We start from the raw sequence: 21,843 nt of genomic DNA on the forward strand, positions 1-21,843 counted from the left end.
AAGCTTGTTTCAATTTAATTTCTGAACGTTTTGTTACCAGACTATGTAACATCATCTATCACAGAGGTGTCAAACTCAAGGCCTGGGGGCCAGATCTGGCCTGTGGGGTGCTTATATCTGGCCCGTAGAGTCACCCTGTAAACAGTGAAGGATCAGCCCATGGTGCCTTTGCCAGCAAAAATGGAGCAGCCCTCCCAAGCTCTGTTTTTGCTGGCAGGAGGTTGCAGGAGACCATCACAGCCGAAAACAGAGCTTGAGAGCCCATTTTCGCTGGCAGAGCGCTCAGGCCACCACAGACACCCGCAACAAGAGTGACGTCAAGCTGGCCACGCCCACCCTGGCCATGCCCTGAGGTCAAGCACAACCCTGATGCGGCCCTTAATGAAATCAGGTTTGACACCTCTGATCTATCATCTTTGATGATGTTACCTAGTCTGGTAATGAAATGTTCAGAAACTAATTTGAAACAAGCTTGGAAAGCAAACCACTGCCAAAATCTAAAACCTGCGCTACAAGTATTTTCTATTATTTCAAGGATCAATTAGCATTTGAATAAAGGATAACCTGGGAATTACAGAATTGTTGGCTATGTCGAGAATCTGCAAAGTCATGCCTAAAGAAGGTAATGACAAATCACATCTGTACTATTGCAAAGAAAATTGAGTGCCTACACCCAGGGCTGTATCCAATGTGGCATTAAAAATGACTGTTCAGACATTCTGAGCTTCAATTGCATTACATAGGTGGAAGAGTTGTTTAGTCTGCACATTAAATGACCCCTCCTGACCCTTGATATCTACTCTATTAGAGAATACCTTTCTGTCATACGAGAGAGAAATGATAGCTCATTCTAACATAAAAAGAACTCAGCAATAAAATAATTAAAGGTAGACAAATGGAGGGATGAGCATGCAGATGTGAACTCATATCTCATATTCTATACCATTTCAAGAGATAATTTTATCATTTGCCTTTGCTCTGTTCTGTGCTGTTTACAACAATCAGAAAGGTTGCATTTCTTTTAGTTTTCTGAAAACCAAGCACTTGCAGTAATGTGCTAAAGCTTTGGAGAAGAGCTAGACTAAATCTATCAAAAAGTCCAGATTTTATTTGCTGTCTTCTGAGAGATCATAACTACACACAGAGAAAAAGCTGGAATAAACAAGTAAAATTAAAGCTATAAAAATTATTGGACAGTTTTTACTTTTATACCTCCACAGAATCCATAGTTCACTTTTGACATTTCCAGTTTTTGTTTTATTTTATTTTGCAGTGCTATTAGTTTCAAAAGTTCTTAAGCAACTAACATAAAGAGTCGCTACTACATTGTGGTCTGAACTCAATTCATCCAAATTAACAAGGAAAGAAAACACGCTTATTTTCTAAAAGAATGAGTTCCCTTCATAATGCAAGTATTATGACAGCGGGAAAGAAATGCATAATCAAACTGTCAAGTTCAAGAGCAAAACACATCCCCCTTATCCCCCTGATTATTGCAACAAGCGGAAAAAGTTAAAACAGCTAACTCTTAACTGAATATCTGGGAAAGGGCACTGATTTGTAGAGCACATCCAAACTGCTTTTTGTGAGGCAAGACCAGCAGCCATCAGTTATCAGTCAATTGTACTAGAATGAATAACCCAGTATCCTCCAGATGTTGTGGGCTATAGCTTCACAGTCCTTTATTCTTGACATAGCCAGTGGGGAGGACAAATGGGAAAGTTTCCCTTCAGTCCTGATGATTTCATGAACACGGCGACAATTTGGAAGCAGTTTGCCTTCTGTATTTTTACCCGAAGTTCCCAGTCTAGCCCACAGCCAAAATATTCTCTAGCTTTGGCCCTGCTCCGTTTTCAGCATCAGCCAAAGTTGGTTAGTTGTGCCAGGCTAATTAAGCTGAAATTCAAAATATCTGGATGGCATGACATTGCTTGTCCCTGATCTACACAAACCAGGCTATCAAAACATGTGTTGCAGACTCTTCCAGGTGACTGAACTCTCACAAAGCAAGGGAAAATAAAAGACATGAAGCATAAATCATGATGGTGGCATTTCTCCATTGTTCACTCTCCATGTCAACATCAAGCAAAATAGGAAGATTGGGAGTGGAAAATGAGACTTACTTACTTACTTACTTACTTACTTACTTACTTACTTATTTACTTATTTAATTGAATTTATATAGCTGCCTATTCGCCCATGGCAACTCAAGGCAGCTTACAGAATATAAAACCACATTTAAAACAATACAACAAATAAAAAAGAATCAAATAAATTAATATAGTATAATATAATAAAAATCACACCCCCGCCCCAGCAACAGCAGATGACATGAGCCATTTAATGGGCTCCCTCCCACTCTGGGTACCCAGGCCCGCTGGCAGATAGTAGATAATCAATAAATCAATCAGCAAAAGGAAATTGAATTGAAACCTTATCTACTATCAGAGTCAGACAGGTTCACAGAAATAACATTTATTCCTACTGATTTAACTATGATCTGAATGTGCAACTGTTTTACAACAACAAATATGTAATGATCAGTGGTGGGTTTCAAAAAATTTTTACTACCAGTTCTGTGGGTGTGGCTTGGAGGGCGTGGCATGGCTTGGTGGGTGTGGCTTGGGCATGGCAGGGGGAGGATAGTGTAAAATCTCCATTTCCACCCCACTCCAGGGGAAGGTTACTGCATAATCCCCATTTCCTCATATTCAGCTGGGACTGGGGAGGCAAAGAATAGATGGGGGCGGGGTCAGACAGAGGTGGCATTTACCGGTTCTCTGAACTACTCAAAATTTCCACTACCGGTTCTCCAGAACTGGTCAGAACCTGCTGAAACCCACCTCTGGTAATGATGTTCCTTCTTGAGTTTTTGGAGGGGAAACAGAATACAAATCTACAAATCAATGACAGTGGTACCAATGAGAGTTTTCTACTTTATACAAATGTAATCAAGCTGAGAAATAAATTTTACCTATGGAATGAACATGTTAGGTTCCTTCCCTGTTTATGTGTTTGATCTCAGTAATATCAGCTTTTTCTCTTAAACTGTTTGGGCTTTTTTTATTGCTAATCTGAAATCCTATGCATTCATTCTTGAGTCAGTAGAAAATGATGCCTCCATGAAATCAGTATCATCATTGTTAATCTCTGTCTGGTCTCTATTCCACATCACTTCTATTACATGTCTTTCCACCAAGGAACAAAGCCTCACAGCCTTTACTTGCCTTGAGGCCAACATTGGATGCTATAAAAATAAAAGGAAAGCTACCATTCTGACAACAATTTAGTTAACCTTTTCCCCATGGTGGAGAAAGTCCTAAGGGCAACAGCAAGACATCTCAAGAGAAAATATATATACATTGCAGGATATGCATTTCCCAAAGTTAGGTAAAAATGGGGACTTGTCTAGAGTGCAGTTCATAAATACCAGTCAATATGAAAGGGAAGTTTGTTTGTTTGTTTGGAGTTGTTTCTTCCCTCGCTTCATCTTTCAAAATTTTTGACCATTTGTAAACCACGAGGTTTGCTTTGTTGCCAGTAACTTTGAGACCCAACAGTAAAATCTCATATACACCACAGGTTTTAAGGAAGAAGGCAAATCCAATGCCATAAAACCTTTCCATTGTCTCAGTGAGACAATGCCTTTCCCTTTTCCATTGTCTCAGTGAGACAATTTTGGTTAAGTGAAGATGGGAATATTAGTGCACACACATGCCTTAGTTTTTGAGAGTCAAGAATTTAGCAGGAGAAAAGGAGGAAAAAATACAGGGGGATTGGAAAGCCAGGCTGACTAAATGTTAACAGAAAAAAACCTCGTACAAGGCAAAATGAGAAAGTCTCTAATCAGGTAGATTTCAATTTAACAAAATTATTTAGGAAATAAGTTCAATAAGATGGCTCTTTAACTTTCAAAGGCAAATCTATTAGTGTTGTGAAGCCATCTTGCCTTGAAAATATTCCAGAAAGCAAGCTGCTCTTTCAAGATGTTCAGATCAGCATCTTTTCTTAGCTCCAAGCAGGAGCACGTAGGGGCCACAAGGCAATTCTCCCAAAGCCTTCCTTTATTGTAGAGAAAAAGGTTTTCTGTATTTAAAATCAGGCAGATGTTGAATAAGAGGTTGGAAAGAATGGGATTTGCCATTTCCCTTCAGTCTCAGATTTAAATTGGTATTTGTAGGAAACAGGATTTTCTAGTAACAAATTAACAGAGAAATAACATCTGTTCCAAGGCTAGTTTGGTCTTTAGAGAAATAGGGAAAATTTACCTAAGAAATGTGCTAAATTTAATTTATTCTGTGCTTCTGGTACGTAATATTTATGTATTGTGTCTCTGGTATTTATGTTCTCTGTACATGCTCAGTAAATTGTGGTATTTTTATGCATCTTGGAACCTCTTTAGCAGAGTTCCTTTAAGTTAGGGGGCAATCAATAATATAATGCATCTGCTCAGAGGCTCAGATTTCTGATCTAAAAAAAAAAATACTTTTTACTTCCCTTGACACTGAAGGGATACTTAAAGCTAAAAAGGAACTACATTTTTCCTCTTTTCTTTTTAATAAAATTTGATTCTGTTTTATTTTGTAAGATTGATCTGGCTCTCAAAGGAGATGGAGCTGATTTCCCTAGCCACACACGTTCACACCCCAGATTCAGGGAGTGCTGGAGTAGAATTTATTTCATTTTTGCTATGAGGGAAAAAGCAAAGGGAAGGGGAGGGAAGGGAAGAAAAAGGGAAAGGAAAGGAAAGGAAAGGAAAGGAAAGGAAAGGAAAGGAAAGGAAAGGAAAGGAAAGGAAAGGAAAGGAAAGGAAAGGAAAGGAAAGATACCTAGATTATTCCCATGGAAATGTGAAGCAAAAAAAATTAATCTCATATCATGAATACAGTGAGAGACGTTTCAACTGTGAATCACTCTGTATCAACCAGTAGTCAAGCTTTGTGATCCTTAGTGGAATAGTTGCCTTTGAGTTGTGATGATGATTATGATCCTTTGGTGGGGAATGAAAGCTAGCTAAGTATACTGTACAAACTCTGATGAAGAGATTTAAATAATATTCTTCTTCCTTTTTCATAGGACCTCCATCTGTCTCTAAAATGGCTCTTCAGAGTTATTTCAGCTGCTGGAATGGAACAGTGATCAAGCTGAGACGGGTGTGTGACTTCATCAAAGATTGTGCAGATGGAGAAGATGAAGGACAGATATGCAGTAAGTCAAATCAGCTCTAAAATTTCAGAACACTGCCTTGCTCTACAGCCATGAAAATTATCCCAGTTCTGCAAAGGAACCTAAATTGGTTCTTTGAACTCAACACTAAATATGCATTGGGGAGCCACTTCAGTCTCCTAGCAAAAAAACAGATTTTTTTAATTTTTCTGACCAAAGAAGGAAACTGCAAATGCTGCGCCCATCTCACTTCCCATAAAACACAGAAGTTGTAAGGAACTTAGATCTCTAGTATAGGTTCTCCCTGTTCTCCCAGATTAGATGACTACAGCATCTAATCTGTAGTCAGGAGGAGGCACCAAGGAGGAGCCCACCAAGATGGGGAAGCCCATATTCTAAATAATATACAGAACACTTTTTGGTGGTGGTTGTTCAGTCTCTATGTCATGTCTAATTCTTTGTAACCCCATGGACCATAGCAACCCTGTTCCCCCCCCCCCGTCCTCCACTGTCTCCTGAGTCTGCCCAAAGACATTATCTAACCATCTCATTCTCCTCCATCCCCTTTTCCTTTTGTCTTCAACCTTTCCTAACAGGATCTTTTCCAGTGAGTCCTCTCTTCTCATTTGGTGGCCAAAGTATTTGAGCTTCAGCTTCAGTATATAGTTAAGGTCTATTTAATAGACTTTAAATAGGAGAAGGCAACTGAGCCAAACCTGAAGACAAGGATAGGGTAGAACACACAAAGCAGTCCACTTCCATTGTGTTCATAAGAAGCATAGGAAAGGAATATAAGCATCAGGATATTTTGATTTTAAAATATTGTTAAGTAACAAGAGATGTCTGAAGGCTTAAAATGGAACCAACATGGAATTTATAAAGTTTAAATTTATAAAGTAACAACAGGAGAAGGAAAAAAAGGCAGGAAGGATAAGCAGACATCAGTTATTACATAAATCCTGAATTATGTCTCTGAAGCAGAGTGAATCATGATGATTTAGTTTCTTACTATATGTGGGAGGCAGAAGTGTGTGAAATAAGATTAGAGAATGACTTTTCCCCACACATCCTCTTGTTGAGAAAGGAAATTAGTTACATGCATTTTAGATGAAACATGAGCGAGTAACTGTAATGTCTTGAGAATTCTATTGAGGGTTTTTTTTGTGATGAAAAGGGGGCAGTTTATTTGAAATGTGCTGGTAGGTGTGATTCAGCCCAAATTACCCACAAAGGAAACAGTAGGAGGTAATTTTTATAATGTTACAGCACTCTTCCTTCATAAACTACTAACTATAGCTGTCTATAAATTGAGAAGTTACCTGCACAGTCATTTCTGAACGGCTAGGCATGCTGAATATATTCTTTCTCCCTATAGAAATACCACTTTGACTTACTAGATAGCCTCATTTCATACCAAAACAGTGTTCCAACAGTGCAAAAGACAGGTCTTGTGTATTAACAGCTAAGGAAAGCAGTTTGCTCCATTTTAATATATTTTATTGAGGGAAACTAATCAACATATACAAATACATACAACAGCATTAAGAAGTCAACAGAACCTCAAAACAAATAAACACAGCAATACAAAAAGGAAAAAGGTATAGAAATTATATTCTGAACAGAGCAACCTATTCTTGTTACTATGAAGTTAATCTTAATATATGGTTACTAAGTTTTAATTCTATTTGATCTTGGTTTTGAATTGTTGGAGTATTGTTAGTCAACTTGATCATACTTTCAAATAGAAATAAGGGGTGTAAATATTTATATGAATAGAATGATATATCATTATAGAAGCTATAATGATGTTGGAAAATTTGATTCCAGTCTATTGTTTTTCAATCTTCAGAGAGATAATTACATCTTGGTATGCATAGAAGATGAGATTAGGTGTTTGCAATTATTTTACAATGGCAAGCATGCACATGGTATCCAGAGTCATCAGGAGTTAGGTGGCATACAAATTTATAATAATAATAATAACTTGAATTATTAAGTTTCTATTAGTCTTAGACTGTGTATCTAACTATAGATTACCCACACATAATAAGTATACAGAGGGGTATCCCAAGTCTCTGTCTTAGAACCAGTATTTTTCAATATCTTCATCAGTGATTTAGAAACAGAACTCATCAAATTTGTAGGCGACACCAAGCTGGCAGGAATAGCCAACACTCCAGTAGTTAGACTTAAGGTACAGAAGGATCTTGAAGTTAGACTTAAGGTACAGAAGGATCTAGGAACACTTGGTCCTAATTAACAAAATGAAATTCAATGATGAGAAAAGTAAGGTTCTACATTTAGGCAAGAAAAAACAAATGCACAAGTATGGAATAGTTAGTACCTTGATCAATAGTAGTAACTGTGAGAGTCTTGGAGTCCTAGTGAGAAATCATTTAAATATGAGCCAGCAGAGTGCTGCACTGCCAAAAAAAAGCCAACACAGCCCTAGGCTGCATTGACAGAGGGATAGAATCAAGATCACATGAAGTGTTAATACTACTATATAATGCCTTGTAAGATCAGGCTTGGAATATTGCATCCAGTTTTGATCGTCATGAATATATATATATATATATATATATATATATATATATATATATATATATATATATATATAATATCTATATATCTATATATTATATATCTATATCTATATCTAATATATCTATATATCTATATATCTATATATCTATCTATATATATATATGTATATATGTATATATATATTTGTCTATGTAAGTTTTCACGGGTATATATGTGTGTATAGTTAATATTTCGGGTTTCTTCCCGTGTAATTGTGGATATATCCCTAAAATATAGAAGCGACGTTTCGACAGAATCTCATCTGCCATCATCAGGCTTATGTGAGGAGTCTTTTGCAGTAACTGCCGTTACTATTTCAAATCTGGTGCTGGTAGTCTGGGATGGCTCCACCTTTTCATTCTGATTGGTTGGGAGTCCCAGTATGTGTTTATTGGCTTGGCTTCGGGTGTATGGTCGGTTTTTCTCCACTAGGTGGCAGGGCTTCATCTTTGTGGCTGGTTTGAATATGATTTGGTTGCGATTTGTTTTTTGATTAATGTTTGATCTATGTTTTATATTTGGTGTTAAGATTCGTCTATCTATGAGAGCAGGTTTCTAAATAGTAGGCAGACGTGAAGTGTCATCCCGTTTATTCATGCAATATGGTCTTTTTTCTATTTCAATTGCTTCTCTGATTATTCTGCCATTGAGATGTTCTATTTTTGCAACTGTTTTTGTGTTATTAAAATTAATATTGTGTCCTGTTGTATGTTTGTGTTGAACTAATGATGATGTGTGTTCTTGCTTTTGTATTGAGTTTTTGTGTTTCTTGATGCCAGACTACCAGCACCAGATTTGAAATAGTAATGGCAGTTACTGCAAAAGACTCCTCACATAAGCCTGATGATGGCAGATGAGATTCTGTCGAAACGTCGCTTCTACCCTTTTAGGGATATATCCACAATTACATGGGAAGAAACCCGAAATATTAACTATACATACATACATACATACATACATACATACATATATATATATATATATATATATATATATATATATATATGATGTTGAGACTCTAGAAAGAGTGCAGAGAAGAGCAACAAAGATGATTAGGAGACTAGGATATACAAAGAACAGTTGCAGGAATTGGGTATGTTTAGTTTAATGAAAAAAGGAATAGGGGTGACATGATAGCAGAGTTTCAATGTCTAAGGAGCTACCACAAAAAAGAAGGGGTCAACCTATTCTCCAAAGCATCTGAAGGCAGGACAAGAAGCAGTGGGTGGAAACTAATCAAGGAGAGAAGCAATCTAGAACTAAGGAGAAATTTCCTGATAGTTAGGACAATTAAATTGGTGAAATGACTTACCTACAGAAGTTGTGGATGCTCCATCACTGGAGGTTGTTAAGAAGAGATTGGGCAACCATTTTATCTGAAATGATATAGGGTCTTCTTCTTGAGCAGGGATTTGGACTAGAATACCTCCAAGGTCCCTTCCAACATTATTATTCTGTTATTCTGCTATTAGACATGTATATTTGCAGTCATTGGCTATGGCAGGGGGGATAGGAAGGGAAAAATGATGGTATAATATTCAAATATAGCCAGGAAGCCCCTAGCTCTATGATTACATAGAGCTTGATAGTCAATGATTGTTACAATGTAATTGTCAGCATTCCAGTGCTGACATATGAAAAGAGAGGAGAAGCTTGAACCTTTGCCTACTTAATTCCTTTGAAGATTCTGTTTCCTCGGAGATGGGAGGAGGAGGGACATTCCTGTGATCTGACGGAGATGGGATGACGAAAGTGGCTTGGAAGATAGCCAATGAGACGCAGAGAATTGGGGATCTGAAAGGAAGGGCTTGGGGGACAAAGGTCAGTGCTGACTGCGAAAGAGCCAGGGACAGATCACTATGCTCAATAAAGAGAAAATTTCCTCAAAGATCGGCAGTTTGGAAATTCATTTATTTTGAGATAGCATCGAAACCTGACAGACGGTCAAGGGGAAGTAGATTGACATTTCCACTCATTCATGAAACTCATTGAATGACATTGGCTTAACCTAACTAAAAAGGTTTTATGTGGATAAATTTCAAGAAGAATCATATGCAGCTGTTTGGAGACTATGGAGAAAGGGCAAATGAGAAAGAGTTGCTCATTTTAATCATTACGTTACTGAGGAATATTTTAAATTACTATCCAATTATAGTTTTTTGAGGAGAAATATGTTGTATTATTATATAACAACAATCTCTTTTTTATTTAAAATTATATAGAAACCTTTTAACTAAAAAAAAAAAAAGCAAGGAGTGAAGAGCCATCAGTTATGATTCAATAGATTCGTGGTGGGTTTATTGATTAAAATGTTATTCACCATATTCCAGAATGAATTTAACAATATACTGGCAAGGAGAACTTAATTCTTGTCTGAGAAGGTATATTATATCCACGGCGTTTGGTTTATCATAATGCATTTGACAGGTCTGCTTCGGTATATGAAGCCACCTAAATCTACAAATGAGAACCTCAGAAAGATACTTGGAGCACATGAGATCTGTGCAAATCTTTTTTTTTTAATTTTTTTTTTTTTTTTTTTAATTTGATTTATATGCCGCCCTTCTCCGGAGACTCAGGGCGGCTTACAGTGCGTTTTTTTTTTCTCCTTTCAATTACACTTATTAAAGTCTGATCTGTGCAAACTGAAAAATAATCATGGCAATTTTGCCTAACACACAAGTTAGATATGTTAAATCTTGCCATGGAACTGGGGTAAATGGTTGTCAGTAGTTCACTACATACAGGAAACATTACAGTAAATGAAGAAGTCTGTGTTTTCTTAGCACCAAACAATCAGAGTTTCATAAAGTTACATTTATGAGAAACAGAAGTCTGGGCTAGCAGTCGCGCTGCTAATACATCTTCATTTATAGTTCAACACTCAGTTTCCCTGTCATTTTCCCCGATATTCTAGACCCTAGGCAGTATTTAATGCTTAGACATTTCCCTCAAATGTTCTACTTCATTACACCATTCTATATACTATACTTTGGCAACAAAGTGAATTAAACTGAATGGCAAGCAGGGCTGTTTCAAGAAGAATTCAAGGTGCATCTAGCTTGACAGTCTATTCTGATTTAGCCTGAGGCTGCATCAGAGTCTCCTGCTGATTTGAAGAATGGAATCCAATTAAAGAACAATGAATGTGGCATTCTGTTTAAAAGGGAGAAATTGGTAGAATTTTATAATCAAATATTTTTCTGAATTTTTCCAAAACATAGCCCCAAAGGGGGCAGAAAAGGGTAGAGGGGATGTAATCCTCACGTTGTCTCTGTCATAAATGAGCAGTCCCCCCTTTTGTCTGCTGGCTACATGACCTCAGTCAGTTGCAGAGCATATCATACAGCCAATGTCATGGTACCTCTTGAAGAACAACACTTGGTATCACAGAGTAAGTTTGTATGATCATCACGTTCAGTACTGATGAAAAGAAGTATAGTAATATAGCCATGGTGAAATCCAATTTTTTTTACTACCGGTTCTGTTGGCGTGGCTTGGTGGGCGTGGCAAGGGAAGGATACTGCAAAATCTCCATTCCCTCCCCACTCTGGGGCCAGCCAGAGGTGGTATTTGCCAGTTCTCTGAACTATTCAAAATTTCCGCTACCGGTTCTCTGAACTGATCACAATTTCCGCTACCGGTTCTCCAGAACCTGTTAGAACCTGCTGGATTTCACCCCTGTAAATAGGTACAGTAAGGCGGGCTGGAAAACTGCAACTTGAAAACCAATCAGCACTAGAGAGATTTAGTGTAAAGTCACTTCCTATGTTTTTACTATAAAATAGTTGGATTAGTATTCACTGTCATCACCGCAAATGATGGTTTAACTGTGATTATTTATTTGCTTTAAAAAATGTTCAGGTTAGTGTACAGCAGTGAAAACAATCATGCTCCAAATCATAAATATCTGCCATTTCCTGGGGTTCTGTGCTCCTGGGAGTGTTTAACACGATTGATATCTTCATTTAGTTTTATGACGAAGATCATGTGTATGTATATGTCTTTATATATGCAGATTACTTGCCTCTGCTGAACAATTGTTCAAGAGATTTGTGTCTATGGCTCAGCAGTAACAAAAGTCTAGCTTAAACTATATGACACCTATTTATTAAGCTTTGCCCTGAGAAGTTGGGATAGATGGATGAGTGTATGTTTTGTTTGGCTTGCATTTGGAAGTGTATTGCTAATCTAAACCGAATCTCCCAGATGATGTATGGACTATAACAGTCATCCTTCAGAGTTCATATCAGAATGGTATATATAATCCATGTTCCCTTAAACTCTCAAAGCAGAAAGATACATTTCTGAAATACGTACATAAATTTAAAATGTTCATTTAAAATTTAAAAACAATATATAATAAATTAATAGGTACAAACTAGAAATAGCCAAACCCATCCATACCTGTAGATAAATGGAAGAACAGTAAGGTAAAACTCCTTTATTTTTATGTCTGTATGTACCATTTAATACATGGCTATTGTAGCATTATAGAATTTTGACATATGCTTTATTTCTATCAGTGTCTTCAAAGTGGAAAAAATGAAATAACAACAGCCTCACACTAGCATTTTAGTTGGTACATTTTCTTCCTCTATAGAATTGACCTTGGGCATCTTGGTATTAAATCAAAAAATAAATGTTTTAAGTATATAAACAATGTATCATGTTTTTGCAGGTGAATGAGTTTTTGAAATCTGGTTGTCCACTATGAAGTTTAAGAAAAGGGCAAGCTGGAATGTTGTTTTTATTTTAGCAACACCTTACTAGGAATAAAAAGAACAAAATAAAATAAGAATGAACAAAAAGAGTTCTGCAGAACTACTGTCCCCTATATGCACATTAACGTTAATGTTGATTCAGTTATTGTTTGGAATGCAGTAGGTTATAAATTCATCTTTTAGGCACAAAAACTTTCTTAAAACGGAAAATTGTTACTGAATAAATATGAATTTTAACTGGAAAATTTCCAAAATGTTCAAGTCAAATTAAGATGCAGTGTGTAAGAAATGATTGCACAAGTTAAATTTAGCAGTAATTGGAGGGGAGGTGTCTACATTATAACTAAAAAAGCAATCCTTGTAGATCTGGTCCTTCTTTGATCCCTCTGGCAAATGATTCACTTAAAATTCACAGACTCATCTCAGTTATCAAATGCAATCTACATTAAAGGTACCTCTTCAGTAAAAAGAAAAAACTAGAAAATAGGAAAATTCTAATTTTCCTATTTTTACTAATGCAGCTTATTGCTACTGATTGTTTAATTAATATAACAACTGAAGTTAAGGAATTATTTGAAAGTTGAACCTGAAGATATAGTTAATGACTGATGATATATTATAATTAAGACCATAAAATATATAAACTATGTATTGCCAATCCAAACTTCTTCATCAGTTCATGTAGTAGTCTTAGAAAAAGAACTATTTTTAGGCTGCACCCATATATACATGTTGAAATATGAAAATAATCCTGATCCTATTTTACACAGTTCCCATAAGGTCATGATTTGTTTCCTTTGATCTCCAGTAATTGTGGAACTGCAACTTTCATCTTCCTCAGCCAGCATGGCCAAAATGCCAATATTCAAGAATGATAGGAATTGTAAACCAGCACTACCTGTATCAATTGCTTTGATAATGTTTGATGCTTAATCTCAACCATGGAGGGAGTGGGTGAAAATGTTTGTGTAGGTTTATTATTTATTTATCTATTTTTGTGTTGCCAAAATCTGAAATATGCTTTCCATCTTTAGGGAAATTATTGTATACTAAACCACTCATATGTTTCAGAAACATTCAGACTGACCATGGGTGGCCAAAAGATCAGTGGTAGCAGATGTGACTTCTAACTTTCTAACTTTCATTGAGTTTCATGGTGGGAAGCTGTCAGTGAGGATCAGAAACCCTCCCTCCCTCTTCTTTCCTTCCTTTTTTCCTTCCTCTTCCTTCCTCTATCCTCTTTATTCTCTTTGCAAGAACCAAAGAGAAAAGTCCATGTTTTGAAAAACAAATACTGAATGTACTTTCTACTTTGTTCTTAGGAATTATTGATCGGTTCTCTATCTCTTGCCATTCTTCCCCATGCAGAAAACCTCCCTACCGGTTTCTATTGCTCCTTTGAGGATGGAGAGTGTGGCTGGACTCAGAGCTCATCAACGTCATCAAAGGCCCAACTGTGGCATATTGGGAATCCAGAATATCAACACTTTTGTTCACTGAAAGGTAGATTACAGTAATGTTATACAGCTGGGTAAATGAAGCAGTATGTCAAAGGAATTATGATGCGATGGGAATTCTTCATTTTTTTTTCAACCATTATCATTTACTTTGATAGTTGGGGTGTTTTGTTGTTGTTTTTATAACAAGAAGAATATTTTGTGAGAAACCAGAAAATACTTTTCTGATAAAGCATTAGTAAGTAGAGTCCATATACAACAGAAATGTATGATATATTTTTTAAAAAAAGAACTAAATAGGACTCATAGAAAATCCTCTTGTTTGAGATTAGTAGCTTTGGTAGATTGGCAACTCTTAATTTGGTTATTAATGACGTACACCAGCAGAAGCAATGCCTTATCAACTTGATTGCTAAACCTAAGCAGGCTTTTCCCTAGTTAGTACTTGGAGAAGGCATTAGCTGGGAATTCCAGGACTATTCCAGATTGGGAACTCTAAATAAACAAAGAACTAAAATAAAAGTGAACCATTTCTGTAACCTGCAAGGAAAACTGAATACAGTAGATGAGGTCTTCAAAAATTGAGATCAAAAGTGTCACTGCAGGTAGTCCTCAACTTATGACTGATCATATAGCAACTGTTCAAAGTTACAACAGACATCCCCAAAAGTTACTTACAACCCAGTTTCAACGTTATGGCTGCTGCAGCACCCCGTAGTCATTTACCCTTATGATCTAGTTCTCCCACCCAACCCAGTCACTCAGGTACCCAAGGGACTCTCAAACCAACTCCATTACAATTTTAACTCAAGGTCTACCTGTACTTTTTTAAACTAGTCAATGATATTAAATAACTGGAGGAAAAAAGGTTGTTAATTTTCAACATTCAGTAACTGAGAGCATTGAATTACCATTCTTTTAGTGCTTTCTCCCAACCAGGTACCCTCCAGATATGCTAGACTACTATTCTTATCATAATCCACCCCACCAATTAACTGTAGTTTAACAGATCTTGAGTCTGCCCTGTTGAAAATGAATGCTTTATAAACATAGAAATGACCCTCGGCTTCTAGCTTTGGTGAGATAAGCATTTCTTCCTCATTTATAGTAGAAATAGTTCACTTTATGATTCATTCAGAATCATAAAAAATAGATGTCTTTTGATACAAATCACAAGGCTATACATTGCATGTGATTGAAAGAGAGATCTTGGAAAATAAATGAAATTGCATTATTACATCTTAAGAATGTTGAAAATGTCTAGCATGATATAAGACCACCCGTGATTTACATGTGCATGAAGGGTGATTCCACAGCTCTTGCAACACAGAGATCCTAGCAGATTGCATTGCTATACAAATGTTCCATGAAAACATTAACTAATTTCCCTCTAATAATGTATGTATCTTTCGTCCCTTTTTCTCTGCAGAATGTGCCCTTTTGCTTAACACCAGTGAGAGTCCCAATGCAGAGACAGTTATGGTGACTAGTGCTGTATTTCCAGCTCCAATGAAGAATTCTCCCTGTGAGGCAAGTATGTTTAGATAAGTTTAAAAAAAAAAAGATGCAAAAAGTGTCCCTTGCAATTTTATGAATATCTATGTCATTCTTTATTTTGAAAAAACTTGAATATAATGGAAAAAACTCATTCTTCAGAATCACAAGATAGCCAAGACCTTTGTCTATCTGCATTCCAGCTTTTGCCCATGCTGTGATTTACAAATGTTTGTAAACATACATAATGGAATCTTGGATCGATCATGGTTCTCAGATATATACTCAAAAAGTTATTAATATATGTGCATGGATATATGTCGTTGCTGTATGAGTTAGTATTTTTTTAAAAAAAGAGTATAACATTTAGCATTTATTGCTCTCATTCAGTTTAATGATAGCTGCCAGCTTAGATGATCACTTTAAATGTGGACTAGATAAATTGATAGAGCATAGGTCTATCACTAATAGCTGAACTTGATTGCAGCAATTGAAGTGGTTCCTAATAACAACATCCATTTCTTAGGTATGAGGTGCTAGGGATCAACTGCAAAAAACTGTCCTCCAATCCATGGTTTGAGTTTCCTCAATGCCTCTGTTGACTATGGTATGGTACATAATTCTAGACTGGAGCAGTGTATATCAAGCAAAGCAACTTTAAGTTGTGTAGATGTCAGTTTCCCAGCCAGCCAGCTGGTGAGCAATGTTGAGAAATACTGAACTAGAGGGTGAACACTGATAAATCCCTGATAAATCCCACCATTTTCACTATCATCTTAGTATCAGAAATCAATCATTAATTGAAGAAGGTACCCGTCATAGTGGTAGGAATGTTGCTGGTCATAAAAAACTTGTTTTGAAATGGGAAATTGTCAGTCAGTCTGTCTGTCTGTCTGTCATATTTGTATAACTATGTGAAACTAAGTTTAAACGAGAGAGATTAGTAAACTAACATGGTTTTATGGCCAAACCAGCAATATTGAGTTAAATCTTTAGTTTCCCCTTTGATCCCCAGCTGTGGTGATTTTCTCAGATTATTGCTTTATTGTCTGATTGTATTTGTGTCCAGCTTCTTTCAGATAATGAGATACTTACTACCTCCATCCAATTGACATGTTGACACAGATACTCTCGCTTGTTCCCCTGTTGTGTCTTGCCTTTATCCTTTTTCTTTTTAAGAGCCTCTCTTTTTCTTTCCCCCAGCTGAGGTTCTAAATATTTAAAAACTTCATTTTGTCACACCCCAGCAAGTGTGACTGTTTCTCATAATTTGCCTGCTGTCAATAGATGGATGAATCATTTCCCAAGATGTGTTTTAATATATCCATAAACAAGGTGAATAATTAAATTTTCATTTAAAAGGAGATGAAGAAAAAAAGGAGATCTACTACTGTTTTACCTCTTTAATTTTTCCATGATGCTATTGAAAATGTGCTCATACAGAGCCAGCACTGCAGCTGTACTAAAGAGTCAACAGACAAGAGAGAGAGAGAGGGAGGGAGGGAAAGAGGGAGGGAGGGAAAGAGAGGGAGGGAGAGAGAAAAAGAGGGAGGGAGAGAGAGAGAAAGAGGGGGAGGGAAAGAGGGAGGGAGAGAGGGAAGGAGAGAGAAAGGGGGGAGGGAGAGAGGGAGGGAGAGAAAGAGGGGGAAGGAAAGAGGGAGGGAGGGAAATGGGGCAGAGAGAGAGAGATATATATTGTGCAAAATTCTTCATTCCGAACAGGTTCTTGCTTGCAGCTTCATATACCTTTTTATTTGAGCAGCCAATGTGACTGGAATAATTCAGTAGCATTATTGAGCCAATTGCAAGGAGAGATCAAGTCTTTGACCCTTCATCATTCCTGAGGAGGGATACAAGTGATCAAGTTTTTTACAGAATAATAGTTGTGACTGTGAAATTATAATTTTGCTTCTCCAGATATCTTTTTTTGCTATCATTTCCTTTTCGCAGTCAGTCTGCCTTAAATTCAGGCTCAAATTTCTATTTGTCTGCATACAAGTTTATTTGTTTGTTTGTTTTATCATTGACTGTTTAAATGAGTTTTTTAAAATCAGGGCATATTTTTGAGCAAATGGAATTTTCCTGAACCTGGTATTTCATTAAGAAAAATACATCTTACTGTTAAATCTATTTACCTTTCTCATGAAAAAAAATCAAAAGGAAAAACTTAGGTCTTTACTCTCAGTAAAGCTCTCAGAAAATCTGTTTCTGTAAATTTCCAGGAATATATGGTGGGACCATATTAAAGTATTTGTTCCAAACTGGATAGCACCATAAGATAAGATATGTTGACATGCTAATCAGAAGTCTCTGCAGATAGCATTTGCTTCTTATTTGGCTCCTATCAAAACAATACATTTGAGATGGGAAAAGGAACATTGTCCTAAATCCTAATATTGGATGATAAGTGTAAAATGACATCTGATACTTCTATCAGATCTAGAATAGGACACAAAGGAGGTCACCTTTTGCTAGGAAAAATTGTTTATATAGAGTAGCTCATGATGGTCTACACTAATTGTCAACATCTTTCTAGAAACTCAGGTGGGGGCTTGTTTTGAATTCTAAACAGCTGCCCCAATCTTGCCAGGAGAGTCCCAATACTACTCTCATTATAGAAGTGTTCTGAGTTTCAAATGACTTCATTTTGAGTTCAAAACACTTAAGAGATGGTCAGAACAATCTTGTAAAATTGGAACAACCTATTTTAAACTAGATTCTTTTTTAAGCTTGAAATATTTAGCATACTCCTAAAACCAACTTAAAAAGAGTCAGTCAGTCAGATAGATAGATAGATAGATAGATAGATAGATAGATAGATAGATATAGAGATATAGAGATATAGAGATATAGAGATATAGAGATATAGAGATATAGAGATATAGAGTTATAGAGATATAGAGATATAGAAATAGAAATATAGATAGATATAAAACCTATGGTAGGACCTGCAAATATGGAGCAACCATTTGAAAATAAACTTTCTTTTTGTCCATTACTAACAAATCTTACTCTGAAGCTGACAACTGTTCTAATGCATAAAAGATTCATACCTAGCTGGATTAGTTTATTCTAAGCCATTTTGGACATTAGAGATGAATGCCTACACTCAGTTTCATGCTCGGTTTATCTAGTTCTTGCAAACATCTAGGAACTGAATCCTGAATGAGTTAAAGTTTCCAAGACATTTTTAATAGGCAATTCTGTGAAAGGATTAGAATCACTTATCACTTAGAACCAAAATGGTCTAAGATCTCCCCTCTCTGGATATGAGCATTGCTAATAAAAGCACCTTTGACAACTGTTATTTGTGAAGCATTCATAGGTGGCACTATGTGCTATCCATGATCACTTGATACATTGTAGCATCAAGCAGCACATTTTGTCTTCCTGGATGCAATCACGTTCAACAACAATTTCACTTTTTCATCCATGTCAGTAAACATCCTAACTACTCCTCTTAATCTGAATTAAACTACAACTTGTTTCCTTTCATCCATCTGAACAGTACCTTGAGAAGTTTGTTAAAGATGGAGAAAATGTGATGTGGTAATGAAAAAGTCAGCAAGCATAGAATAAATCAGCAGTTCTTGGTATCAGCAAGTTGCTACCCTGTAGCACAAATGTCACAGGATATAATAGATCCTTGCAGTTCTAGGCAAAAATGTTTAGGAACTGAACCTAAACAGTTAAAGCTTCCAAGAGATTTTTAACAGGCAATTCCAAGAAAGGATTATAATCCCAAAATGGCTTAAGATCTCTTCTAACTTTGTCCACAATGGATAGACATTTATCCAGAATGGTACAGTCTCCTGCGTTAGAAGATTGGACTAGGTTTCTTCAAGCCCCTTTTTTCCTCTTCTATTGGTGAAGCTACAATAAGTGACAGAAACGATGTATTTGTTGGCAGGCATTAGAAACACAGTCTTTTTACTCTGAACATATACAGTATTTATGTTCCATCTTAGACAGATTCATATTTCACTGAAAGACTAGATCTGCTTTTGTGATTCATTTTGCCTCAATATAGAATAGAATAGAATAGAATAGGATAGAATAGAATAGAATAGAATAGAATAGAATAGAATAGAATAGAATAGAATAGAATAGAATAGAATAGAATAGAATAGAATAGAATAGAATTCTTTATTGGCCAAGTGTGATTGGACACACAAGGAATTTGTCTTTGGTGCATATGCTCTCAGTGTACATAAAAGAAAAGATATATTTGTCAAGAATCATAAGGTACAATACTTAATGATAGTTATAAGGTACAAATAAGCAATCAAATCATATTAGAAAACAGTCAATATAAATCGTAAGGATACAAGCAACAAGGTTACAGTCATACAGTCATAAGTGGGAGGAGATGGGTGATAGGAACGATGAGAAGATTAATAGTAGTGCAGACTTAGTAAATAGTTTGACAGTGTTGAGGGAACTATTTGTTTAGCAGACTGATGGCGTTCGGGAAAAAACTGTTTTTGTGTCTAGTTGTTCTGGTGTGCAGTGCTCTATAGTGTTGCTTTGAGGGTAGGTGTTGAAACAGTTTATGTCCAGGATGTGAGGGGTCTGTAAATATTTTCACAACCCTCTTTTTGACTCATGCAATATTCAGGTCCTCAATGGAAGGCAGGTTGGTAGTAATTGTTTTTTCTGCATATACAAGGCTTGACCAAAACCAAAACCTTAAAATGCTGCTCTTATGATATTGTCATGCCTTTCCAGAAATAAAATGCTGAAAGGAATTTCATTTCAATATGAACAAAGGTGTGAATAGATCAGAGAAAGAGTTTCCTGCATGTCAAATCATCATATATCTCATTTTGAGAGACTCCATCAGGCAAAAATGGTTTCCATTGGAAAGTGACAGTAAAATATGTGCTCCTTATGATGTGTTCATCCTTCTTACCATAAAACATGTTCTGACCTTGCTGTCCCATGGGAAATTGAATGATCTAAATTTATGTTAGGTCAGTGTCAAATATATTCTGTTGCAGGTGCTATTTCACCTTCCATATATCTATCAAATGATTAAAGTTCCCCAAAAGTTTTATGAACAAGGAACTGTCATCACTGAATCAGGATATTATTGTTAGAAGGCAGACTTCAGAGTTCTTTGGTCACTAATCTCTTTGCCAACAGATAATGGAGGTGGCTTCAGCCTCTAGCAGGATAGAGTAGAATTATAAGTAGAATTATGAATCAACAAATATAGTCTTCCTTTCTATGTATGGTTCTACCTCTGCTAGAGGAGAGAGGGAAAAACCATTGCTCTTTTGCATATATGAAGCACATGGGGTGCTGTTTTTAAATCAAGCATGGCTTTAGTGCAGAGATAAAAATGAACTCTTCAGAGAATCTGAATTCCGTTCAGGTGGAAACTCTAATCTTATCAACTGTATGAAGTATTGTTGATGCTGCATATTTTCTTCCTCTGGTATTACTTCTACCAATAGTACTAATAGACAGAATTATAATGCATCCATCCAAGATAATTCTTAATTTCCTATCTTCTAAGGAAAGAAGACAGGAAAATTTGTTTGTTTATTTTTTCCCGCTTAGTAAAGTACAGGGCTCTTTCAGAAACATTGTTCCTGAAAGCAGTCTTCTTAGGGGCAAGGTAAGTAGGTTCAAAAATATAGTAGATTATATCTACTATCAGTAGATTATATCTACTATCATATATAGTATAGATCAGGGGTGAAATCCAGCAGGTTCTGACAGGTTCTGGAGAATTGGTAGTGGAAATTTTGAGTAGTTCGGAGAACCAGCAAATATCACGTCTGGCTGGACCCAGAGTGGATTGGGAATGGAGATTTTCAGTATCCTTCCCCTGGAGTGGGGTGGGAATGGAGATTTTGCAATATCCTTCCCCCAGGAGTGGGGAGGAAATGGGGATTTTGCAGTATCCTTCCCCTGCCATGCCCACCAAGCCACACCCACCAAGCCACACCATGCCCACCAAGCCACGCCCACAGAATCGGTAGTAAAAAAAATTGGATTTCACCACTGGTATAGATCGTAACCATCTGCAATAGAAGATATTCCAAAGGTATAAAATGTCCTAATTTGGATTTTTTTTAAGAAGCCAAAAACTTGTATCCATTTACTATATAATAATTTCTATATTATGTAGAAATTAACTTTCTGGCTATACTATACATTTTCTAAGGATGTTATACAATCAAGAATCTATCTGATTTCATAGCTTATAACTGCTATAGATGTTAAGGAACATCTTGTGTCTGGTTTATTCCAAGGGCTTCAGTGTAAATATTGGTGCTATTGAAATTATGCTTCAGTGTGATTTATTTTAACTCTGGACTCAAACAATGAATTCAATTCCTAATTCATTATGCAGCTTCCTATTTAGTGAATCAGTTAAGCTGTCAAAGCATTGATGAGTCAATGTC

The 21,843-nt window shown here is 36.3% G+C and overlaps 1 protein-coding gene across 1 annotated transcript in view; it reads left to right on the forward strand.

The window, feature by feature from the left end:
• Positions 1-21,843, forward strand: part of ALK (ALK receptor tyrosine kinase) — a 650,975-nt gene that overhangs the window by 510,418 nt on the left and 118,714 nt on the right. Inside the window, exons 6-8 of the mRNA XM_070957560.1 lie at positions 5,077-5,208; positions 13,845-13,979; positions 15,363-15,463. Of these exons, the coding sequence (XP_070813661.1) occupies positions 5,077-5,208; positions 13,845-13,979; positions 15,363-15,463 (368 nt within the window). The remainder of the gene's footprint in view (positions 1-5,076; positions 5,209-13,844; positions 13,980-15,362; positions 15,464-21,843) is intronic.

This window comes from Pituophis catenifer, unplaced genomic scaffold, assembly GCF_029215685.1.
Source record: "Pituophis catenifer annectens isolate HBS135680 unplaced genomic scaffold, rPitCat1.0.hap2 SCAF_1, whole genome shotgun sequence".
Classification (NCBI taxonomy): domain Eukaryota; kingdom Metazoa; phylum Chordata; class Lepidosauria; order Squamata; family Colubridae; genus Pituophis; species Pituophis catenifer.